General features: G+C 38.6%; 3 protein-coding genes and 1 pseudogene across 7 annotated transcripts in view; 2 read left to right on the forward strand and 2 right to left on the reverse strand.

The window, feature by feature from the left end:
• Positions 1-19,589, forward strand: part of LOC148931291 (putative disease resistance protein RGA4) — a 102,791-nt gene that overhangs the window by 67,502 nt on the left and 15,700 nt on the right. The window lies entirely within an intron of this gene.
• Positions 1-19,589, forward strand: part of LOC148931293 (disease resistance protein RGA2-like) — a 108,296-nt gene that overhangs the window by 2,288 nt on the left and 86,419 nt on the right. The window contains exons 2-6 of one of the 4 annotated variants that reach the window (XM_089064339.1): positions 5,758-9,313; positions 9,457-9,541; positions 9,635-9,709; positions 9,948-10,072; positions 10,189-10,516. In XM_089064339.1, the coding sequence (XP_088920465.1) occupies positions 5,773-9,313; positions 9,457-9,500 (3,585 nt within the window). In that variant the 5' untranslated portion in view covers positions 5,758-5,772 and the 3' untranslated portion in view covers positions 9,501-9,541; positions 9,635-9,709; positions 9,948-10,072; positions 10,189-10,516. Of the gene's footprint in view, positions 1-5,583; positions 9,314-9,456; positions 9,542-9,634; positions 9,710-9,857; positions 10,073-10,188; positions 10,517-19,589 lie in introns of those variants that run through there. The other 3 variants (XM_089064338.1, XM_089064336.1, XM_089064337.1) reach the window with 3 other exon arrangements.
• LOC148931294 (MDIS1-interacting receptor like kinase 2 pseudogene) lies at positions 12,030-13,849 on the reverse strand (annotated as a pseudogene). Its single transcript, XR_016135105.1, has 3 exons — positions 13,655-13,849; positions 12,726-13,500; positions 12,030-12,638 (listed from the first exon to the last, which is right to left on the reverse strand). The product of XR_016135105.1 is annotated as an MDIS1-interacting receptor like kinase 2 pseudogene (transcript).
• On the reverse strand, positions 14,994-17,817 carry LOC148931295 (uncharacterized). Its single transcript, XM_089065995.1, has 2 exons — positions 15,583-17,817; positions 14,994-15,510 (listed from the first exon to the last, which is right to left on the reverse strand). The coding sequence occupies exons 1-2, from the start codon at positions 17,783-17,785 to the stop codon at positions 15,137-15,139; spliced, it is 2,577 nt and encodes an 858-aa protein (XP_088922121.1). The 5' UTR covers positions 17,786-17,817; the 3' UTR covers positions 14,994-15,136.

Raw genomic sequence — 19,589 nt, forward strand, 5'->3', positions numbered from 1 at the left:
TGATAATAATGGCGCTATGCTCCTTCTTCATCACTTCTTGCTTTGTAACGGTGGACTTATCATCCACCTTCTGCCCCATATGTTTTTCTTCAAACTTCAGTGCCTTCCCAATCGCTTTCATTTTCATGTGTCATAGCCCAAAATCATTTTTGTCCATGAACCGCTCCACATCAAACCTTTTCGATGTCATTGTGGATCACCAAACTTCCCACAGATGACACAATTTGTGAAACTAGCAAGATTCAAGAACCACAAGCACGAGCCTTGACCAGATGTGATGGACCGAACTGATCACAAATAAAAGACACCGGACATACGTGGTTTGGTTGAACCTACATCCACGGATGAAATGGTGTGTTGATTCTCTAATCAGCATACATACTCTCAGTTATAACCACCACAAGTCAAGTCAACAAACTGACTTCATAACAAACTCTGTGAACCCGAACTCTAAACCGCTTTCTCTGCAAAATCCGCGCTGACTTTGGAGCTGCATTTGTCATGCTAAATCAGTTTACTCCGACACTTGTGGTTCACGCTGTGCTGGTAACTTTTTTGTTCACGTCTCAATAAAAATCAAATTGAACAAGGGTCTCAACTTTTTTGTTTTGTGAGGCTATGTTATGTGATCAACCTCTACGTCTTTTGAACATTTCATAACGGTGCCGTATCAATCGTTTTTACTCATAGTAGTAGTAATAATAGTACAATTTAATTGTGAGTTTTGTGTCTATAGGTTTTGTAATGTCTCTTTAAAATACTACACAAGATTATTACATCATAAAAAATAGATGATAAGTATGATATTATACTACAAGTATAATAGTACTATCTTCTGTGCCTTCCCTAAGATCCATTGGCTTGCTTTCTAAGCTGGCTTGGAATCCCCTTGTGCATTGCTCATGTTGGGAAATAAACACAGGCAATCACGAATATAAAAGGAGAATGAACACAACGAATTGTTTACCCAGTTCGATACAAAGTGTATCTACGTCTGGGGGCGATGTCAAGCCAGGGATTTCACTATATAATTTCAGGATGATTTTACAACGAGGGGACACCTCTATTTATAAGCAAAATAGAGAACCCTAATTCTAGTCAAACTAGGAAACATATTCCATAAGGAAATATCTTCTATGGAATAAATCTATCACAAGGAAATATACTTCTAGGAAATAAATCCTAAATATGGTAGGAGATTAGGCTCCATAATTAACAATCTCCCACTTGGAGACTAACAACTCCTACGCCACCATATCCTCGTGATCTCATCCCTGCATCCGCTTAGCATCGCCTAACCTTCTCTTCAAGTTTCAAGGCCAATTGAAGCTATGCATAGCTTCAATTTCTCTAAGGTCACCACCTTAGTAAACATGTATGCTGGATTCTCACTTCCAAGTATCTTCTCAAGTTGCAGGATTTTCATCTCCACTAGGTGTCGAATGTAATGATACTTCAACTCCACATGCTTTGTCCTAGAATGAAACGCTGAATTCTTTGCCAAGAAAATAGCACTCTGACTATCACTGTAGAGTCTGCTACTCTTGTTTTCCTTCCCAAGTTCATCTAAGAAACTCTGCAACCACACCATCTCCTTGCTTGCCTCCGTTGCGGCTACATATTCAGCCTCCGTAGTAGACAAAGCAACGGTCTTCTGCAACTTAGAAGTCCATGAAATAGCAGTACCACCATAAGTAAATACGTACCCGGTTATACTTCTTCTCCCATCAAGATCATTGGACGCCAAGTCTGCATCCACATAACCTGCCAGCTCGACATTCTTGCCATTGAAACATAAGACTCTTTCTGTAGTACCTCTCAAGTATCTAAGGATCCATTTAACTGCTTCCCAATGTTGCTTGCCCGGATCACCCATGAACCGACTCACTACTCCAACTGCTTGTGCAATATCAGGCCTCGTACACACCATTGCATACATAATACTCCCAATTGCTGAAGCATAAGGAACTTTTTTCATCTCAACACGTTCTTCTTTTGTACTCGGCGACTCCTTCTTCGACAACTTGAAGTGACTGCCCAAAGGCACACTTACTGGCTTCGAATTATCCATGTTGAATCTTTCCAAAACCTTACCAATGTAAGCCACTTGCGAAAGATACAATTTTCCTGCCGCCTTGTCACGCTCGATTCTCATGCCCAAAATTTGATTAGCCTCTTCAAGATCTTTCATGGAGAATCGTTCAGACAATTGCCTTTTCAACTTATCCATCTCCTTTGGATCACCTCCTGCAATCAACATATCATCAACATATAATAACAGGATAAGATAGCTCTTGTCAAACCTCTTGTAGTAACAACAATGGCCAGCGTAGCATCTTTTATAGACAGTATCCATCATGAATCCATCAAACTTCTTGTACCACTACTTGGGAGCTTGCTTTAAGCCATACAAGCTCTTCTTCAACTTGCACACAAGATTTTCCTTTCCTTTTACTACGAATCCCTCAGGCTGTGTCATGTACAACTCATCCTCCAAATCACCATGAAGGAATGCCGTCTTTACATCCATCTGATGTAACAATAGATTTTCTGCAACTACCATACTCAACACTAAACGAATAATAGACAGTTTCACAACAGGAGTGAAGACATCTGTATAATCAATACCGTATCGTTGCTCAAATCCCTTGACAACTAGCCTAGCCTTGTAGTGCTTGCTACCATCAGCTTCACCTTTAATTCGATAGACCCACTTGCAATGCAATGCCTTTTTCCCTTTTGGAAGTTCCACAAGCTCCCATGTGCCATTCAGGAGAAGAGAGACAAACTCGTCATCCATGGCAATTTTCCACCTTCGTTTATCAGGGTCTTCTCCTGCCTCTGCATAACACTCAGGTTCACCACCATCAGTAAGTAACAAATAGTAATTAGAGGGCGAGTACCTATCAGGTGCACGTCGCTCTCTAGTCTGTTTAGGCAGCGGAATAATCGGTGGTGGAGTGCTTGGTTCTTCTTCAAACACCTCTTCAGCATTCTGACTCTCCTTGCTCCCACTCGAGTTTGAGATGTCTAGCTCGACCACTTGGGGCTCAGAACTGCTGGAACTTGACGCCTCCAATCTATCCTTGTACAATACCAGTTCATTGAAAACGACATCTCTACTGCGAATAACCTTACGGTTCTGCTCATCCCAGAGTCTATAACCGAACTCATCGCCTCCATAACCAATGAACATACACTTACTAGATTTGGCATCCAACTTACTTCTCTCAACAGAACTAACATGAGCATAAGCAACACAACCGAAGATATGTAGGTAAGATAGATTCACCTCTTTACCTGTCCAAACCTCCTCGGGTATCCGAAACTCCAACGGAACTGATGGACCTCTATTAATTAGGAACGCAGCTGTGTTGACTGCATCTGTCCAAAAATTCTTTGGCAATCCACTTTTCAACCTCATGCATCTTGCTCGCTGCGATTCCATTCTGCTGTGGAGTTCCTTTCACAGTCTTCTCCATGCGAATTCCATTCTCTGCGCAAAACTCCTTGAACTCTGCAAGTTCATATTCTCCTTCATTATCGGATCTTAGACACTTCACCTTCAGCCCGGTTTCAGTTTCAATAAGGGCTTTCCACTTTCTGAAAGTATCAAACGCATCAGATTTACTCATCAGAAAATAAACTCATACCTTTCGAGTAGAGTCTTCGATGAATGTCATATAATATTCAGAGCCTCCTAGGGACTTCACAGGTGCTGGTCCCCATAGATCGCTATGGACCAACTCCAACTTCTGCGTCTTCAATTTTCTGCCTCCTCTTGAGAAACTCACCCTTTTCTGTTTCCCAAACACGCAATCCTCGCATAGGCCAACTTCAACTGTTTTCAGGCCCGACAGTAAACCTTTTGAGCACATTATCTTCATCCCTTTCTCGCTCATGTGGCCAAGACGACAATGCCACAAATCTGCATTATTTGCTTCACTTGCAAGATCAATGCAATCTTTGGAGTTAGTTGTGGTATACAATGTACCCTCCTTCTTACCTCGAGCTACTATCATAGCACCCTTGGTAATCTTCCAGCCAAATGTTACCGTGTACCCTTCTGCATCAAGCTGCCCAATCGAAATCAAGTTTCTCTGTAATCTAGGAATGTGTCTGACTCCATTCAGTTTTATTACGGATCCATTGGATGTCACTACCTTCACGTTTCCCTTTCTCGCGATATCTAAGGGCTCGTCATCAGCCAGATATACTTTCCCTAAATCGCCAGGAACGTAGTTTTCCATTACCTCCACATTGCTGCATGAATGGAACGAAGCTCCAGAATCCAATACCCACGATTCCATCGGACTACTCACACTTAGGACCAACGCCTCACCGTCGTCATCTGACATGGTAGCGTTTGTTGTATTCTTCTCTTTCTGATCCTTATTCTTATATTTCTTCGGTGCCTCACACTGATTTCTAAAGTGTCCAAACTCATCACAATTCCAGCATTTAACTCGATCCAAATCCTTCTTGGATTGGCTCCTTCCTCTGGATTTTGATCTTCCACGATTTTGCCTTCCCTTCGATCTGCCTCTCTGTTCTGTACTCAATACTGAACCAGAAGTAGAAAATCCTGATTCTTTCCGGCGAACTTCCTCACCAATCATCAGATCTCTTACTCTGTCAACTGTTAGGTTTGTCTCTGCAGCAGTAACTGCTGTCACTGTGCCAGCCCAACTCTCAGGCAGGAACGATAGCAAAATTAGGGCACGAATTTCATCAGTGAATTTAATATCAACAGAGTTCAGTTGCGAAGTAATCATGTTGAACTCGTTGAGATGTTGTTGCACCTCCTTTCCCTCTTGCATTCTAAAATTAAGCAATCGTCTAATCAGATGTACCTTGTTTGCCGTTGATGGTTTCTGATACATACCCTCCAAGATCTTCATCATCTCCATCGTCGACTTTGCTGCAGTCGTGTGATAAGCCACCTCCTTGGACAACGTAGCCTAATCGCGCTCATCGCTTTTCTGTCCAGCAGCTCCCACTCTTCCGGTTCTATCTTTTCGGGTTTGGCTTTTAAAGGTTTTCACAAATCTTTACCGTACAGGTAATCCTCAATCTGCATCTTCCAAAATCCGAAATCAGATCCATCGAACTTCTCTACAGCAATCTTCCCGTCGATCCCCATCGTGATTTCTGCCTCTTAAACCCTAGGCTCTGATACCAGTTGTTGGGAAATAAACACAGGCAATCACGAATATAAAAGGAGAATGAACACAACGAATTGTTTACCCAGTTCGATACAAAGTGTATCTACGTCTGGGGGCGATGCCAAGCCAGGGATTTCACTATATAATTTCAGGATGTTTTTACAATGAGGGGACACCTCTATTTATAAGCAAAATAGAGAACCCTAATTCTAGTCAAACTAGGAAACATATTCCATAAGGAAATATCTTCTATGGAATAAATCTATCACAAAGAAATATACTTCTAGGAAACAAATCCTAAATATGGTAGGAGATTAGGCTCCATAATTAACAGCTCATTGGTTTTAAATGAAATGTGATACATTATTACCATTTATAGGAAAAAGGTAACAATTTTTTTAATTGAATCAACATTTAAAATGGGCGTCAATCCACAAGTAAATTAGAAATTTTAAAAATAGTTCTCGGCAAGAACTGAAATAACATAAGAAAATGAAAGCAAACTACCTTGAACGAAAGGCTGTAAACTATACTGATTCTATTCATGCTCTGTCCTCTCTATACCAATTATCCATTTCTCTTTCTGAATCAGTTACGATCTCAAACAATGGAAGGAGAAGCTGTCGCCGCCGTCATTCAAGTTTTAGTCCAAAACCTCATCGACCAATCCAAGAAAGAGATCTCACTAATCCGTGGTCTCGACAAAGAAGCAGCAAAGCTAGCTGGGAGTCTAGATACGATCCAGAAATTCTTGAACGATGCTGAAAGCCGTACCATTCCCGGTGGGACTGTCAAAAGCTGGTTGAGGAAGCTCGAAGATGTGGCGTTTGATGCTGACAACGTTTTGGATGAACTCAACTATCATCTTCTCTCCAAACAAATCAAGTCCATCAAACCCATGAAACAAAAGGTACTATCGTGCTTCTCATCCTTCAGTAAGATTGGGCATCAGAGAAACATAGCTCTCAAAATCCAAGAAATCAATGAGAATTTGGAGTCCATTCAAAAAGAGGGAGCCGGGCTTGGCCTCAAAGAGAGGCTTGCCAACAATGTGTCCAATTTGCCTCACGCAGCTTTTGAAACTGATTCCTTCTCATATGATCCAATTTTCATTGGAAGAGATGAGTTGGTGTCCGAAATAGTTGAGGTTATTAACACTGGTACCACAACGGATGAACGTGTAGTTTCTATGTTTGCCATCGTGGGAATGGGAGGATTGGGGAAGACAACCTTGACTAGAAAAGTCTTCCATCATCCAAAGATAAAAAATCACTTTGGATCACGTCTTTGGGTGCATGTTTCTCAAATTTTTGATCCAATCATTCTTTTCAAGAAAATCCTCAAATGCTTAACTTCTACCGATCAAGTTGAAGTTGAGAGTAGGGAAGATATTCTAAAAAAGCTTCAAAAAGCTTTGGAAGACAAAACTTATCTTCTAATTCTTGATGATGTATGGAATGAAGATCGTCCCAAATGGGATGATTTTATCAATTCTTTGGTTGGCGTTACTTCTACCAAAAGGAATGCAATTGCTATTACCACCAGAAATACGGAAGTTGCTTCAACTATGCTATCTCTTCATACACATGAGCTCAAAGGATTATCAGACGAAGATTGTTGGTCAATAATCCAAGCAAAAACTTTTGGAAAAGAGGATATTCCATTAGAGTTTGAGGCCATAGGGAGGAAGATTGCCACAAGATGTCAAGGTTTGCCGTTAGCTGCTAATGTAGTTGGTGGAGTGCTATGCAATAAATCTAAAGAAGAATGGCTCTCGATTGAAGAGAAATGGATTTCTTATAATGAAGGGGATCATATCACAAAGATATTGAAGTTGAGCTTTGATAATTTGTCTCTGCCGTCACTCAAAAAGTGTTTTGCATATTGTTCCCTTTTTCCTAAAGGTCGCAGAATCAAAAGTCAAGAACTGATTGAGTATTGGATGGCAGAAGGATTTCTTGAAGCTAATGGAAGCACTGAGATGGAGTGCTTAGGTGACAAATTTATGAAAGTTCTTCTGCACAACTCTCTACTACAAGTTGCAGAAAGAGATGATTATGGAAATGTAGAGAGTTGTGTGATGCACGATCTTGTGCATGATCTCGCATGCTCAATTTCAGGTTCCTCTAATAGAACTGAAGGACGGAGCCGAGTGAGATACATGAATCATGATGAAGAAAGTCGTATTCCAAAAGAAGTGGCAAAATATTTGCGAACATTATTGTTCGAGGGACACATTTATCGTAACAAGTTTGCAGATTTCGAGCGTCTACATGCTTTAGTTCTTGCAGATCGTTTGTGTACTAAGTTGCCAAGTTCGACAAGGAAGTTGATACATTTAAGGAAACTTGATATTTCGTCAACGCGTATAAATTATTTGCCGGACTGGATTGGGGATCTCCATCAGTTGCAAACATTAAACGCAGATACAGGAAGATTGTGGAAACTGCCTAGTACTCTGAAGTACTTGATTAATTTAAGGCATCTATATATTAATGATGGTGTAGAGTTGCCTGCCGAGATTGGGAGTTTAACTTCTCTCCGGACGCTAGAGTATTTTAAAGTTGGCGACGAGAATGGATGCAAAATTGAAGAGCTCGGGAGTTTGAATGGTCTTAAAGGAAAACTGGAAATTTCTTTTCTTGAAAGGGTTGATAGCAAGGAAGTGGCTGAGAAAGCAAGTCTATCTCACAAGTCAAAATTATTGGATTTGTGTTTGAGATGGGATGAACATAGAGAAGGTGAATCTCCAACTGATGAGAATGTGTTGGAAGGCCTCCAACCTCACTCTAATCTGAAGATGTTAGTGATTAAAGGATTCAAGGCAAAAAGATTTCCGTCCTGGACCCAGAAGATGGCAATTGAAAATGTACCTCATGGCTCTTGGTTACCACTTAACAAGTTGGTTGAGATACAGCTCTACATGTGCTCAGAATGTGAAGAAATCCCAATGTTTGGGCAGTTGCCAAATCTCAAGTCTCTCTGGTTAGAAGGATTGACAAACGTGCAGTCCATAAATTCTTCATTCTATGGATTAGTGAATGAGGAGACACGTGTTGTTTTTCCAGCTCTAGAAAGGCTCGTGTTGGTTGAAATGCCTAAACTGACACAGTGGGAAGAAGTAGAATCTACAGGTGCAAGTGATGTGAAGGTATTTCCTAACCTCCAACACTTAGAGATCTCTCAGTGCAAGCAATTGATGAGTTTTCCTAATCATTCGTGGTCATGCCTCAAAAGTTTGATAATCAAGGGACGCGTGCCTTTCACACACATATTCAAGACAGAATTAAAGTTGCTAACAGAGCTTTGGATAGAAGGAATATATGATCTGGAATATCTCCCAAATTGTTTATTCTATAACCATCCCAATCTCTTGGAGTTAAGTATAAGAAATTGTTACAATTTGCGAGAATTACCAGATGGTCTAGGTACCCTCAATTCTTTGGAGAAGTTGATTATAAGCCACTGTCCAAATTTGGAACGAATGGCAGTTACTGGTGTGCTACAACCCCAAGGAAGCCTCGCATGTCTTAAAAGGTTGGAGATTTTTTATTGCAAAGCTTTGCTGTATTTTCCATGTGAAATGGTAGGATCCGTGCTTGAGGAACTGAAGTTGCAGCATTTAAGTAGCCTAAAGAATCCACCCGAAATAATTGATTATCTGCCAAAATTGCCTTGTCTAAAAGATTTTGTATTTGCTGGAGTTTCTCAATTTTATGCCATTTTATCTTATTCGACACTAAAAATAAATGTTAGCGTGGAGGGATCTATGGAGACCGTTGAGTACTTATTGCAAAGATGCAACCCCCGCTCACTTTGGCGTTTAGAATTGAAAGGGAGGGAAGATTGGGGAAATTTGCCAGAATCAATTCAACATCTCACCTCTATTAAATGGTTAAAGATAGAGAATTATGGAATGGAAGAGTTTCCTGAATGGTTGGGGAACCTCTCATCTCTAAGGAAATTGAGAATATATGATTGCAAGAAGTTAAGGAGTCTACATGCACTGCGGGGCCTCACTTCACTTGGATTCTTATGTATTAAGGGCTGCCCAGAAATAAGTATTGAACAACAAAGTGATGCACCTGATTCCCAATGGCCCAACATTTCCCATATCCCCGACATTTGGATTGATGGAGAAATAGTAGGTGAGTATGAAAGCATTTTCTTGTTTCCTTTTAATAGAAACAGTTGCATGTCTATTTCCTCACCACCACATTATATTCGCTTTCATTGACTTGTTGATTGAACATTTTCTCCATTTAATCCTTTTTGTGTTTGATAATTAAAGGAAGGAGGGGAAAACTTGAGAATTTGATGAGTGGGTGCCTCTAAAGTGCCCATTTGATTTGCTCAACCTCTCTTCATTACTACAGGTAAGAAACCTCACATTGCAACTCCCTTTACTTTCATTGCTTTTTGTCAATGAGGTTACTAATTGAAGATGATGTGGACACCATATTTTTCAGAAATTTATGCTCATTTTCAGTTGAGGGAATAGCAAGAGTTATTCATTGCATGATTTTGTTGCTCCCAAAATGCAGGTATTTTCCATTAGTTGTTAAGACTGTAAATCCTCTCTTATTACTTCACTTTCTTTCTATCTTTCATTCTTTATTTGAGTTGAGCTTTGATAATTGTCGGTACCATCACTCAAGAAGTGTTTTGCATACTGTAACATTTTTCCTAAAGGTAGGAGAATTGAAAGGCATGAATTGATTGAGTATTGGATGGGAGAAGGATTTCTTGTAGCTAATGGAAGCAATGACATGGAATTTGTAGGAGATGAAGAAGGAATTATAAAGGATTTGTGTTTGAGGAGATGAAGAAGGAATTATAAAGGATTTGTGTTTGAGGAGATGAAGAAGGAATTATCGTCCATTAAAAATTTCTTCAAATTCACACTGGTAAGATAGCTTCACCAACGATTAATCCCATATTCTCTCATTCATATTTCTTATACAATTAGTTTAAGCCATCATCTCCAATTCTAGCCTTGTAACTGTGAATTGCATACTGTTAGATTTCGCAACAGGTTTGGCATTCGTTTGTGCTGTGTGAATTTCTCATACCGCAAAGCGGTGGCAGAAGAAGATGAAACAGAGTCGCGTGTTAGAGCAACGTCAAAATTTTCATACCAAGAGAGTTCGACTGTTGTACTCATTTTAATATTCCTGGTGTTATTGCATGAAAATTGTAAAAATGTATGGTATTTAAGAAGTTCAGATTGATTTGGCTGTTGTATTTTATAGAATAAGCTCATATGCATGTTTTAAAAAGTTATGTCTTGGTATTTTGTCTGGCTATTAGATTAATGTCACTTATATTTAGTGATGGATGCATGATTTTAATATGGGGTGTGCCAGACACATCATGTTGGCCAATTGGCATTGCGTATCTGTCGAGTCACCGCTGGCAAGCAGGCAACCAAAGACTTGATAGCTATGCAACGCAACAACAGCTAGTGTCGGCTCTTGTTTATTTTCCTTCTTTTCTGGTTTTGGTTTATGGCGCATCAAAAAGAGAGTTATGCTCATCCAACAGGGCTTGGGTGACCAAAGATCCTGACATGTAAAATCAATGATAAAGTATTGATGAAGAGGCAAAAAATCATGGAAAGAGCATACAATGTGATCATTCAATGTTTAGCGGACAATATATAGCAGACAATCGTTGTGTGATTCGTTGAGTACTTGATCTTGTGTCATCTATTTCTTTATTTATAACGGGGCATTTTGGTTGTAAGTTGTAACTGTACCATTGTTATTATTTGTCTTGGAATAGATATCATTCGTGAATCATGCTTGACGACCGGAGACACACACTTTTTAGACAAAAAACACACTCCATTGAAGAGGTAGTAACTAGTTTGAAGCTTTACAGTTAAAATAAATGGTGGATTAAATTGGAAATAATTCAACCCTAGGTTGAGTTATTATAAAGGACAGAGCACTAAGCTATATAATTAGCGTCTGCGAATTGATGATGTTTTAAAGTTGTATGTTTATGATTCAAGCTTTGATGGTGATAAAATTTCTCTCTTTAGTGGACTGACTTGACTGTACTCTTTTGACTTATTGCGTATTTAGGATTTTGCCGCGAACTTATAGTGAATTTTTTTAGGAAATTCCAAACACTATCATGAAATTAAAACTTGGTCGTAAACACTGTTAGGGAGATTTAATATATAGAACGGAAAAAATGGATATCTGAAAGTCGTGATAAACACTTTCAGATCAAATCAATTTCGGTGGTTCTACCAAAGTTATTTGATCAGATAAAATTCAGAGTATGCAGAAAATTCATATGTGTATTCAAGATGATGAACCAGAAGAATTGATCAGATTTTGAAGAAGATGAACCGATGCAGCCGTTGACGAAACAGTGCATCCGTTGGAAATTAAACTGAAAATAACTGATTTTCAAAAGGTTTCCGAAATTGCAAATTAGTCCTTCGATTTTCAGAAATTACATTTTCGGATGAATTTCTGAAACAGCTCGACCCCAGCCAGGGGCTGCCGCCCCTTGGACTCCGCTACCTGGGGGCGCTGCCCCCGGACCCCCGTTCATCTGTTTAGGGGCTTCGCCCCTAACATCATAATGAATTCAAATAAGCGTGCACTACACACCTCCATACTTAAATGATGTATCATTATAATAATACTGATAAATCAAGTTAATCCAATTACACTAAAATATCCAACAAACACCACAGACTTATTAAAATTTGGGAGAATCTGGCCAAATTCGTGATATTATTGAACAATAAGCTATAAATAGATCTTGGTTGAGAAGGAGTTCTTTTTTCTTATAATTATTATTTTGACCTTCTTTTGATTGAAGGAAAACCCACAATCTTAGATCTGATCAAAATGCTGAATGAAATAGAAAATGTTAGGACAGGAAAAGACTTAAGTAACACTCCACATTTTGTTTAGAAACTCTTCTAAAAACAGAGGTGACTTGATTCATAGAGATATTTATGCTTTGCTCGACACGAGACACTGATTATTATCGGAAAAAAACTAACAAAATGGGAGAAGATACAACACGACACAATGGCAAAATCATGACATAAGCTCAATCTGAATGCATGAGATGAAGCACTGATATGGAGCGGAATGGCATTGTCAAACGTGGTGGGTGCTTAGCAAGTTCCTGAGACACTTCCTTCATACACGGTCGCGACTTTGGATTAGAGCTTATGCATTTGAGTGCTGTTTTCACCACTCCAGCCACTTCCCTCGACACTCTTACATCTTCATCTGGAGATGGTAGCCGCTTGTCCAAGAGTTGTTGCACCATCCAAGAGTTGTTGCACCATCATGTTTTGAGCAAACAGTGTGGATCTCTTCATCGTCGTCATGGAGGAAATGAAATCCCCTGGATGATCTCCAAACATGATTTCCAGTGCCACAACTCTGAAGCTATACACGTCACATTTTTCTGTAACCACCATTGTGAAGGCTAACTCTGCAAACAACAAAGATATAACCATCAAATTCATGGATATAGTTAATGCGTTAGTTGGAGATGTGGTATGGTAAGCAATATTTAAACCTGGTGCAACATAGCCTCGAGTCCCGGCTAGCAGAGTCTGATTGGACGAATCTGGATCCAACAATCTAGTTGTACCAAAATCAGATAAACAACCTTCAAACTCTGAATCCAAGAGTACGTTGCTGCTCGATACGTCTCTGTGTAGAATAGGAGGGTTGCAATCGTGATGCATGTATGATAAGGCATTGGCAATGCCCTTCACCACATTTACCCTCTTCTTCCAGTTCAGCTCCACGGCTTCGTCGTTATACTTCAACACACTAAAGAGGCTTCCTCTTTCCATGTAGTCGTAGATGAGAAACATGCATCGCTGATGCAGACAAAAGCCGAAAAGCTTGACAATATGGCGATGGCGAATCTGAGAGAGAACCTTGGCTTCATTTCTAAAAGAGGAGTCAAAAGTAGGATTATTTCCTTCAAATCTATGAAGCTTCTTGACAGCAACAACTCTTCCAGTGGGAAGTTGTGCTCTGTAGACGCTCCCGTAAGCTCCAGTTCCAATGCAGTATCTCAAGTTAAAGTCCTGTGTTGCTTCAATGATGTCTTGATATGCGATGTTGCCATCGAAGTTCCAAATCTTGAATATGTCTCCATGTTTGGGATCAGGACTGTTTGATGCTGGTGCTCTCTTTCTTATGAAACAGATTCCAAGTAAAATTGAAGGAACAAACACACAGAAAAATACTATTACAGCATAGATTTTCCAATGAAAGAGGCAGTCCGGAATTGAGTAGATTATTGGACAAATTGAGATAAGATAGGTTGGAGAGGGAACCTATTTCTTCTGGGATAGATCCATAGAGACCGCATGAGGTGAGATGAATGCTAGTGAGTGATGTGAAAACAAGCGGATCCAAATAGCCAAGATCCTGACATCAAGCTTCACTCGGATTGCATCTTTCTCGAGACATGAGGCTTAACTCTGCAACGCGGCCATGACCGTCACAAGTGATGCCTTTCCAATGGCAGTGATGAGCAGAGGAGTTGATATAAGGCCATCCAAAATTCATCAACGCCTTCTTTTCTCTGTTCGAATCTGAAACATTAGATGCAACTACATTATTGATCAATAATATGCAGATGCTCAAAATGACCATAGCATTAGCAACAAAGACAACACCCATCACTTATATTGTCTGGCTTGTTTGTATATGTATGATTCTTTTTCTTAATCATCTACTCATACCTCTAATATCATTTTATATACAACTTGCAAGCATCATACTTTATTATTACTTGGTAATTATTGACACCACACATTTAATGAGTGAAAATCATAAAAGTAAAAGTCTTCCAGGTCAATCAAAATATCCGAAGCTTTCATTTTCCATTGTAGTATTGCATTGCAATGTAGGTGGAGGTGTTTTTTTCTCTATTCAATTTAAGTCTAGCGTTTTCTAAGGACTAATTTACTCAATGATGATGTTGATCATTTATTTATCTAACTATGCCAATCGTTAAATATGTTTTTCAAATTGTGATGACAAAATATAAATGAATATGTGATCGAGCTAGATATGTTTTACAAACTTAGATATGTTATATAATTGAAATTTGAGCATTGGATATTAAGGGATTGACTGACTTAGAAGACTACCCCAATTTCCAGCCCAATTTGCAAGTTACTTATTTCACAATTATTTGTAGCTTCTGTATAATATTCCACAAAGCCCATTTTGAATATCGACGTGACACCATTTTACACTCATATTCCCAAGTCAAGGTTCTTCTCAAGATCTTTGATGTGATATTTTAATATTTTCAGAAAAATACAAATCTAATGAGCCTAAATTGGACAATTACTTAGAGCATTTTTCATTCTTTTGTTTGCGTGTTAATTAAATTTTAAAGTACCAAAAATATTGCTCGCGAAAATCAAATAAAAATGATCAACTTTTTCAGAAAAGAAATGAGAAATTTAGAGGGAGGAAAATTTCCAATACCTCATTTTGTCATGATCAGTTCACAACAAAGACAACTTACCCTTATAATAATGACTGATTCCAATTAAATGTGATTTTTCTTATGTTGTATTCCTTCCGTCCCAATCTAAGCAAGACGTTTCATTTTTGCGTCTATTTTGAAAAAATAATGATCAATAGTACAGTGCAGATAAATTAAGTAAGAAAGAGAATAATTCATGCAAATCGATCTGAAGAATGCATAGTTTGCAACGAAACCCTGCTTCTTACCCATAATACTATTTATTTCTGTCCCCAAACCAACAAATTTGTTCATGTCAAATGTAGATCCGTACATACTCGCAGAGAAACCAAGCTCATAATATGCACACAAACCAAGCTGATAATATTTAATCTTGATACATAAACAAAGAAAACAGAGTAATTTCCATATGGCTACTGAACATCTGAAAATTTATTACCAAACGAAGGCAGTTGTAAGTTGTGAGTTCAATCTGAGTGCATGAGATGAAGCACCGATATGCATCGGAATGGCATTGCCAATCGTGGTGGATGCTTAGCGAGCTCCTGAGACACATCCTTCATACACGGCCGCGACTTTGGATCACAGCTTACGCATTTCAGAGCTGTTTTGACCACTGCAATCACTTCCCTCGACATTCTTACATCTTCGTCTAGAGATGGTAGCCTCTTGTCCATGAGTTGTTGCACCATCATGTTTTGAGCAAACTGCGTGGATCTCTTCCCCATCGTCATGGATGAAACGAAATCCCCCGGATGATCTCCAAACATGACTTCCAATGCCAAAACTCCAAAGCTGTATACGTCACATTTTTCTGTAACAACCATTGTGAAGGCCAACTCTGCATCCAACTAACATGTCATCGTCATGAAAACAATTTCTACTACTTTAAAATATGTTATGTTGTGCAAACCTGGTGCAATATAGCCCCGAGTTCCCACAAGTAGAGTCTGATTGGAAGAATCTGGATCCAACAATCTAGCTGTTCCAAAATCGGATAAACAACCTTCAAACTCTGAATCCAAGAGTATGTTGCTGCTCGAAATGTCTCTATGTAAAATAGGAGGGTTGCAATCATGATGCATGTAAGACAAGGCATTGGCAATGCCTTTCACCACATTTACCCTCTTCTTCCAGTTCAGCTCCACGACTTCGTCATCATACTTCAACACACCAAAGAGGCTTCCTCTTTCCATGTAGTCGTAGATGAGAAACATGCTCCGCTGGTGCAGACAAAATCCAAAAAGCTTGACAATATGGCGATGGCGAATTCGGGAGAGAACCTCGGCTTCATTCCTAAAAGAGGATTCAAAGGTAGGATTATCTCCTTCAAATTTGTGAAGCTTTTTAACAGCAACAACTCTTCCGGTGGGAAGTTGTGCTCTGTAGACACTCCCGTAAGCTCCAGTTCCAATACAGTATCTCAAGTCAAAGTCTGCGGTTGCTTCAATGATGTCTTGATAGGCGATGCTGCCATCGAAGTTCCATATCTTGAATATGTCGCCATGTTTGAGAACAGGTGAGGTTGATGCTGTTACTGCTGCTCTCTTTCTTAAGAAAAAGACCCCAAAGAAAATTGAAAACACAAACACACAGCCAAATACTATCACCACAACATACTTTATAACAGTATTGTGTCGATGTTTTTCTCTTTTCATTGCAACTGGAAGTGTCGGCATGGACTCATTTAGAACAAGTAACATGGGATTGCCCAAGAATGATTCAATCGAAAACCTACGCCAGACAGTGAGCGGAATCTGGCCCTCCAAATGATTGTAGGACAAATTGATACTATTGAAATATAAAATAGATTGAGGGACTCCACCAGAAAGATTGTTCCATGAAAGATCAATAATCAGAAGCATTGCATTAGGAACATATCCGAAATCAAAAGGTATCCCTTCTTTGATTAAGTTCCTACTTAGATTTATCATTCTTATTGAAGGTAGCCTTACTATCCACTCCAAAAAAACACCTTCCAACCTATTCACATCCAATTTTAAGAAGTATAAACTTGTTAATTGAATGAAAGTTGATGGAATAGAGCCAGTGATGTCATTGTTGCTCAAATCAAGAACAACCAAGGATTGGAGGTTTCCTAATCCAGAGGGAATGGCACCACTGATGCTATTGTTGCTCAAATCAAGAACAACCAAGGATTGGAGGTTTCCTAATCCAGAGGGAATGGCACCAGTGATGTCATTAGAAGAAATGTCGAGTTCTATCAATTTAGTGAGATTTGGAAGTGAAAGAGGCAACTCACCCTTGAGTCGATTGTGAGACAAATCAAGATGAATTAGTTCTGATAAGGTTCCTATCTCAGGTGGAATGCCACCAGAAAAGTTATTCCAAGAAATGTCAATGTCTAGCAAATTAGTTAGATTTAACAGTGAAAGAGGCAACTCACCATCGAGTTGATTTCCAGATAAATCGAGATGAGTTAGTTCTGATAAGCTTCCTATCTCAGGTGGCATGCGACCATAGACACCATAGTTATAAGAAATGTCAAGCATCTCCAATTTAGTGAGATTTGAAAGTGAAAGAGGCAACTCACCCTCAAGGCTATTGTGAGACAAATCGAGATGAGTTAGTTCTGATAAGCTTCCTATCTCAGGTGGCACGCGACCATAGACGCCATAGTTATGAGAAATGTCAAGCACAAGTAACTCACTCAGATTTGCCAATGAAAGAGGCAGTTGGGATATGAGTGCATTATTCGAGAAATTGAGATAAGATAGGTTGGAGAGGTAACCTATGTGTGGTGGGATAACTCCATAGAGACCGCACGAGCTCAGATGAATGCTAGTGAGAGATGTGAAAACAAGCGGATCCAAATAGCCAAGATCATGACACCTAGCATAATAATCGCATCCTACATCCGTTTGTAGGCTTAGCTCTACAACGCGGCCATGATCGTCACAGGTAATGCCTTCCATGTGGCAGTGATGAGCTGTGGAGTTGATATAAGGCCATCTGAAATCCATCAACGCCTTCAATTCTCTGCTCGAGTTTGAAGCAGCTACGTTATTGATCAACAATGAGCAGATGCTCACAGTGATGATAGCATTAGCAACAAACATGACATTCATCTTTTTATAGTATTCTTTAGTTTTCATATATATGATTCTGTTTCTTAGTCCTCTATTCATACCTCTAATATCACTTTATATAAACTTGCAAGTTTCATATGGTAATTATTGACACCACACATTTAATGACTGAAAATCATAAAAATCAAAGTCTTCCAGGTCAATGCCTGAACTGCCATAGAATATTCAATGTCTACAAATTGCAATTTATGTGGACGTGTTTTTTTCTCCTTTCATGTTAAGTCTATTTATTTCTTGGAGACTACAATTTACTTTGATTTAATTTTTAATATTTTATTATACTCTAACTTATTTTAAAAATATCTATTCAATTATACTTATCCGTAAAACATTTTTCTCATATTTAAGCAATTCTATAACCGTTTTCCAAAAGCGCGTTTTGAATATTGACACGAGAAAATATTACACTCATATTCCCAAATTAAAAGTTTTTTAGGAAATGATTTATAATGATTTCCCAGTTGGTTGAGGTAGAAACATCTAATAGACTAATCAAATATTATAGTTTGGCTTTAACCTTTTAATTAACCACAAAAATTAATCATTCATGCACACTTTTCACACACAATGAGCGTATAGATTAGAAGGCACACTTTAATTTTACATCTTCTTGTTTTCCATCCTCCATTGAAGAGTTATTAACAAGTTTGAAGTTTTACAGTCAATCTTTATTTCTTATGAATGAGATACATTGTGTGAAATTTGTTGGATATTTTAGTGTAATTGGATTAAGTTGATTGATCAGTATTATCATAATGAGACATATGAAGCCCCTAACAGATGGATGGGGGTCCGGGGGCAGTGCCCTTGGGTAGCGGGGTCCAAGGGGCAGAGCCCCTGGCTGGGGTCGAGCTGTGTAAGAGATTCATCTGAAAATGTAATGTCTGAAAGTCAAAGGACTAGTTTGCAATTTCAGAAACCTTTGGAAAACAGTTAATTTCGGTTATGAAATTAACAGATGCGCTGGTTCATCTTGTTAAATATTGTTCAATTCTTGTTTGGTTCGATAGATTACTTTTCTCAGATATCAACATAAGAAAGTTTTGATTTTTTCTGAATTGTATCCGATCAAATATTTTGGTAGAACCACCGAAATTGATTTGATAAAGTGATTTCATCACGACTTTCAGATTATCCGTTTTGTTTAGTATTTTTGAATCTCCCTAACAAAATTTTGGTTAAGTTAGTGTCAAAACCCAATTTTAGGCTTGAATTTGGGATTCTTGATTTTATTTGAGTAGGGTAGTTGTGAAATAACGACACTTATAATTCATATTAAGTAGGAGTATAAGTTAAAGTGTGTTGAAATTGGTTAGTAAGCACTATTTAATTTGGTGGATTTTTTAAAAATTTCAGAGAATCGATTATGATTGTGGACCTTGACTTGCGACATCAGTCACACACGTTAATATAATACACCACGACTAGTATCAATCTTACTTTTTTCATCTGTACGTAAATTTGAGACTGTCAATTAGTTGTCATTAACTTGACTTGACTTGACTTAGAAGTCTACTCATGTCATGTATGTAATCCACCTCTTTAATTTCCAACCCCATCTACAATTTATATCATTATTTTCTTTGCCTCAGAAAATATACATCCATTCATTTTGGAACTTCATGCAATATGTGAATATTTGAGAAAAGGTACTTTAATTCCCAAATATAAAAATCCAACTTATTGAGTCCATATTGGCTTTTTATACTCCCTCGTCCCGACTTAAATGATTAATTTCTTTTTTCACCGTTATTTTGCGAATATAATAATAAATAGTTAAAGTGAATAGAAAGTAAAATAAGATAGAATA

Source organism: Salvia hispanica, chromosome 2 (assembly GCF_029641045.1).
Source record: "Salvia hispanica isolate PSC_SH4W2 chromosome 2, Shi_PSC_v1, whole genome shotgun sequence".
Lineage (NCBI taxonomy): Eukaryota > Viridiplantae > Streptophyta > Magnoliopsida > Lamiales > Lamiaceae > Salvia > Salvia hispanica.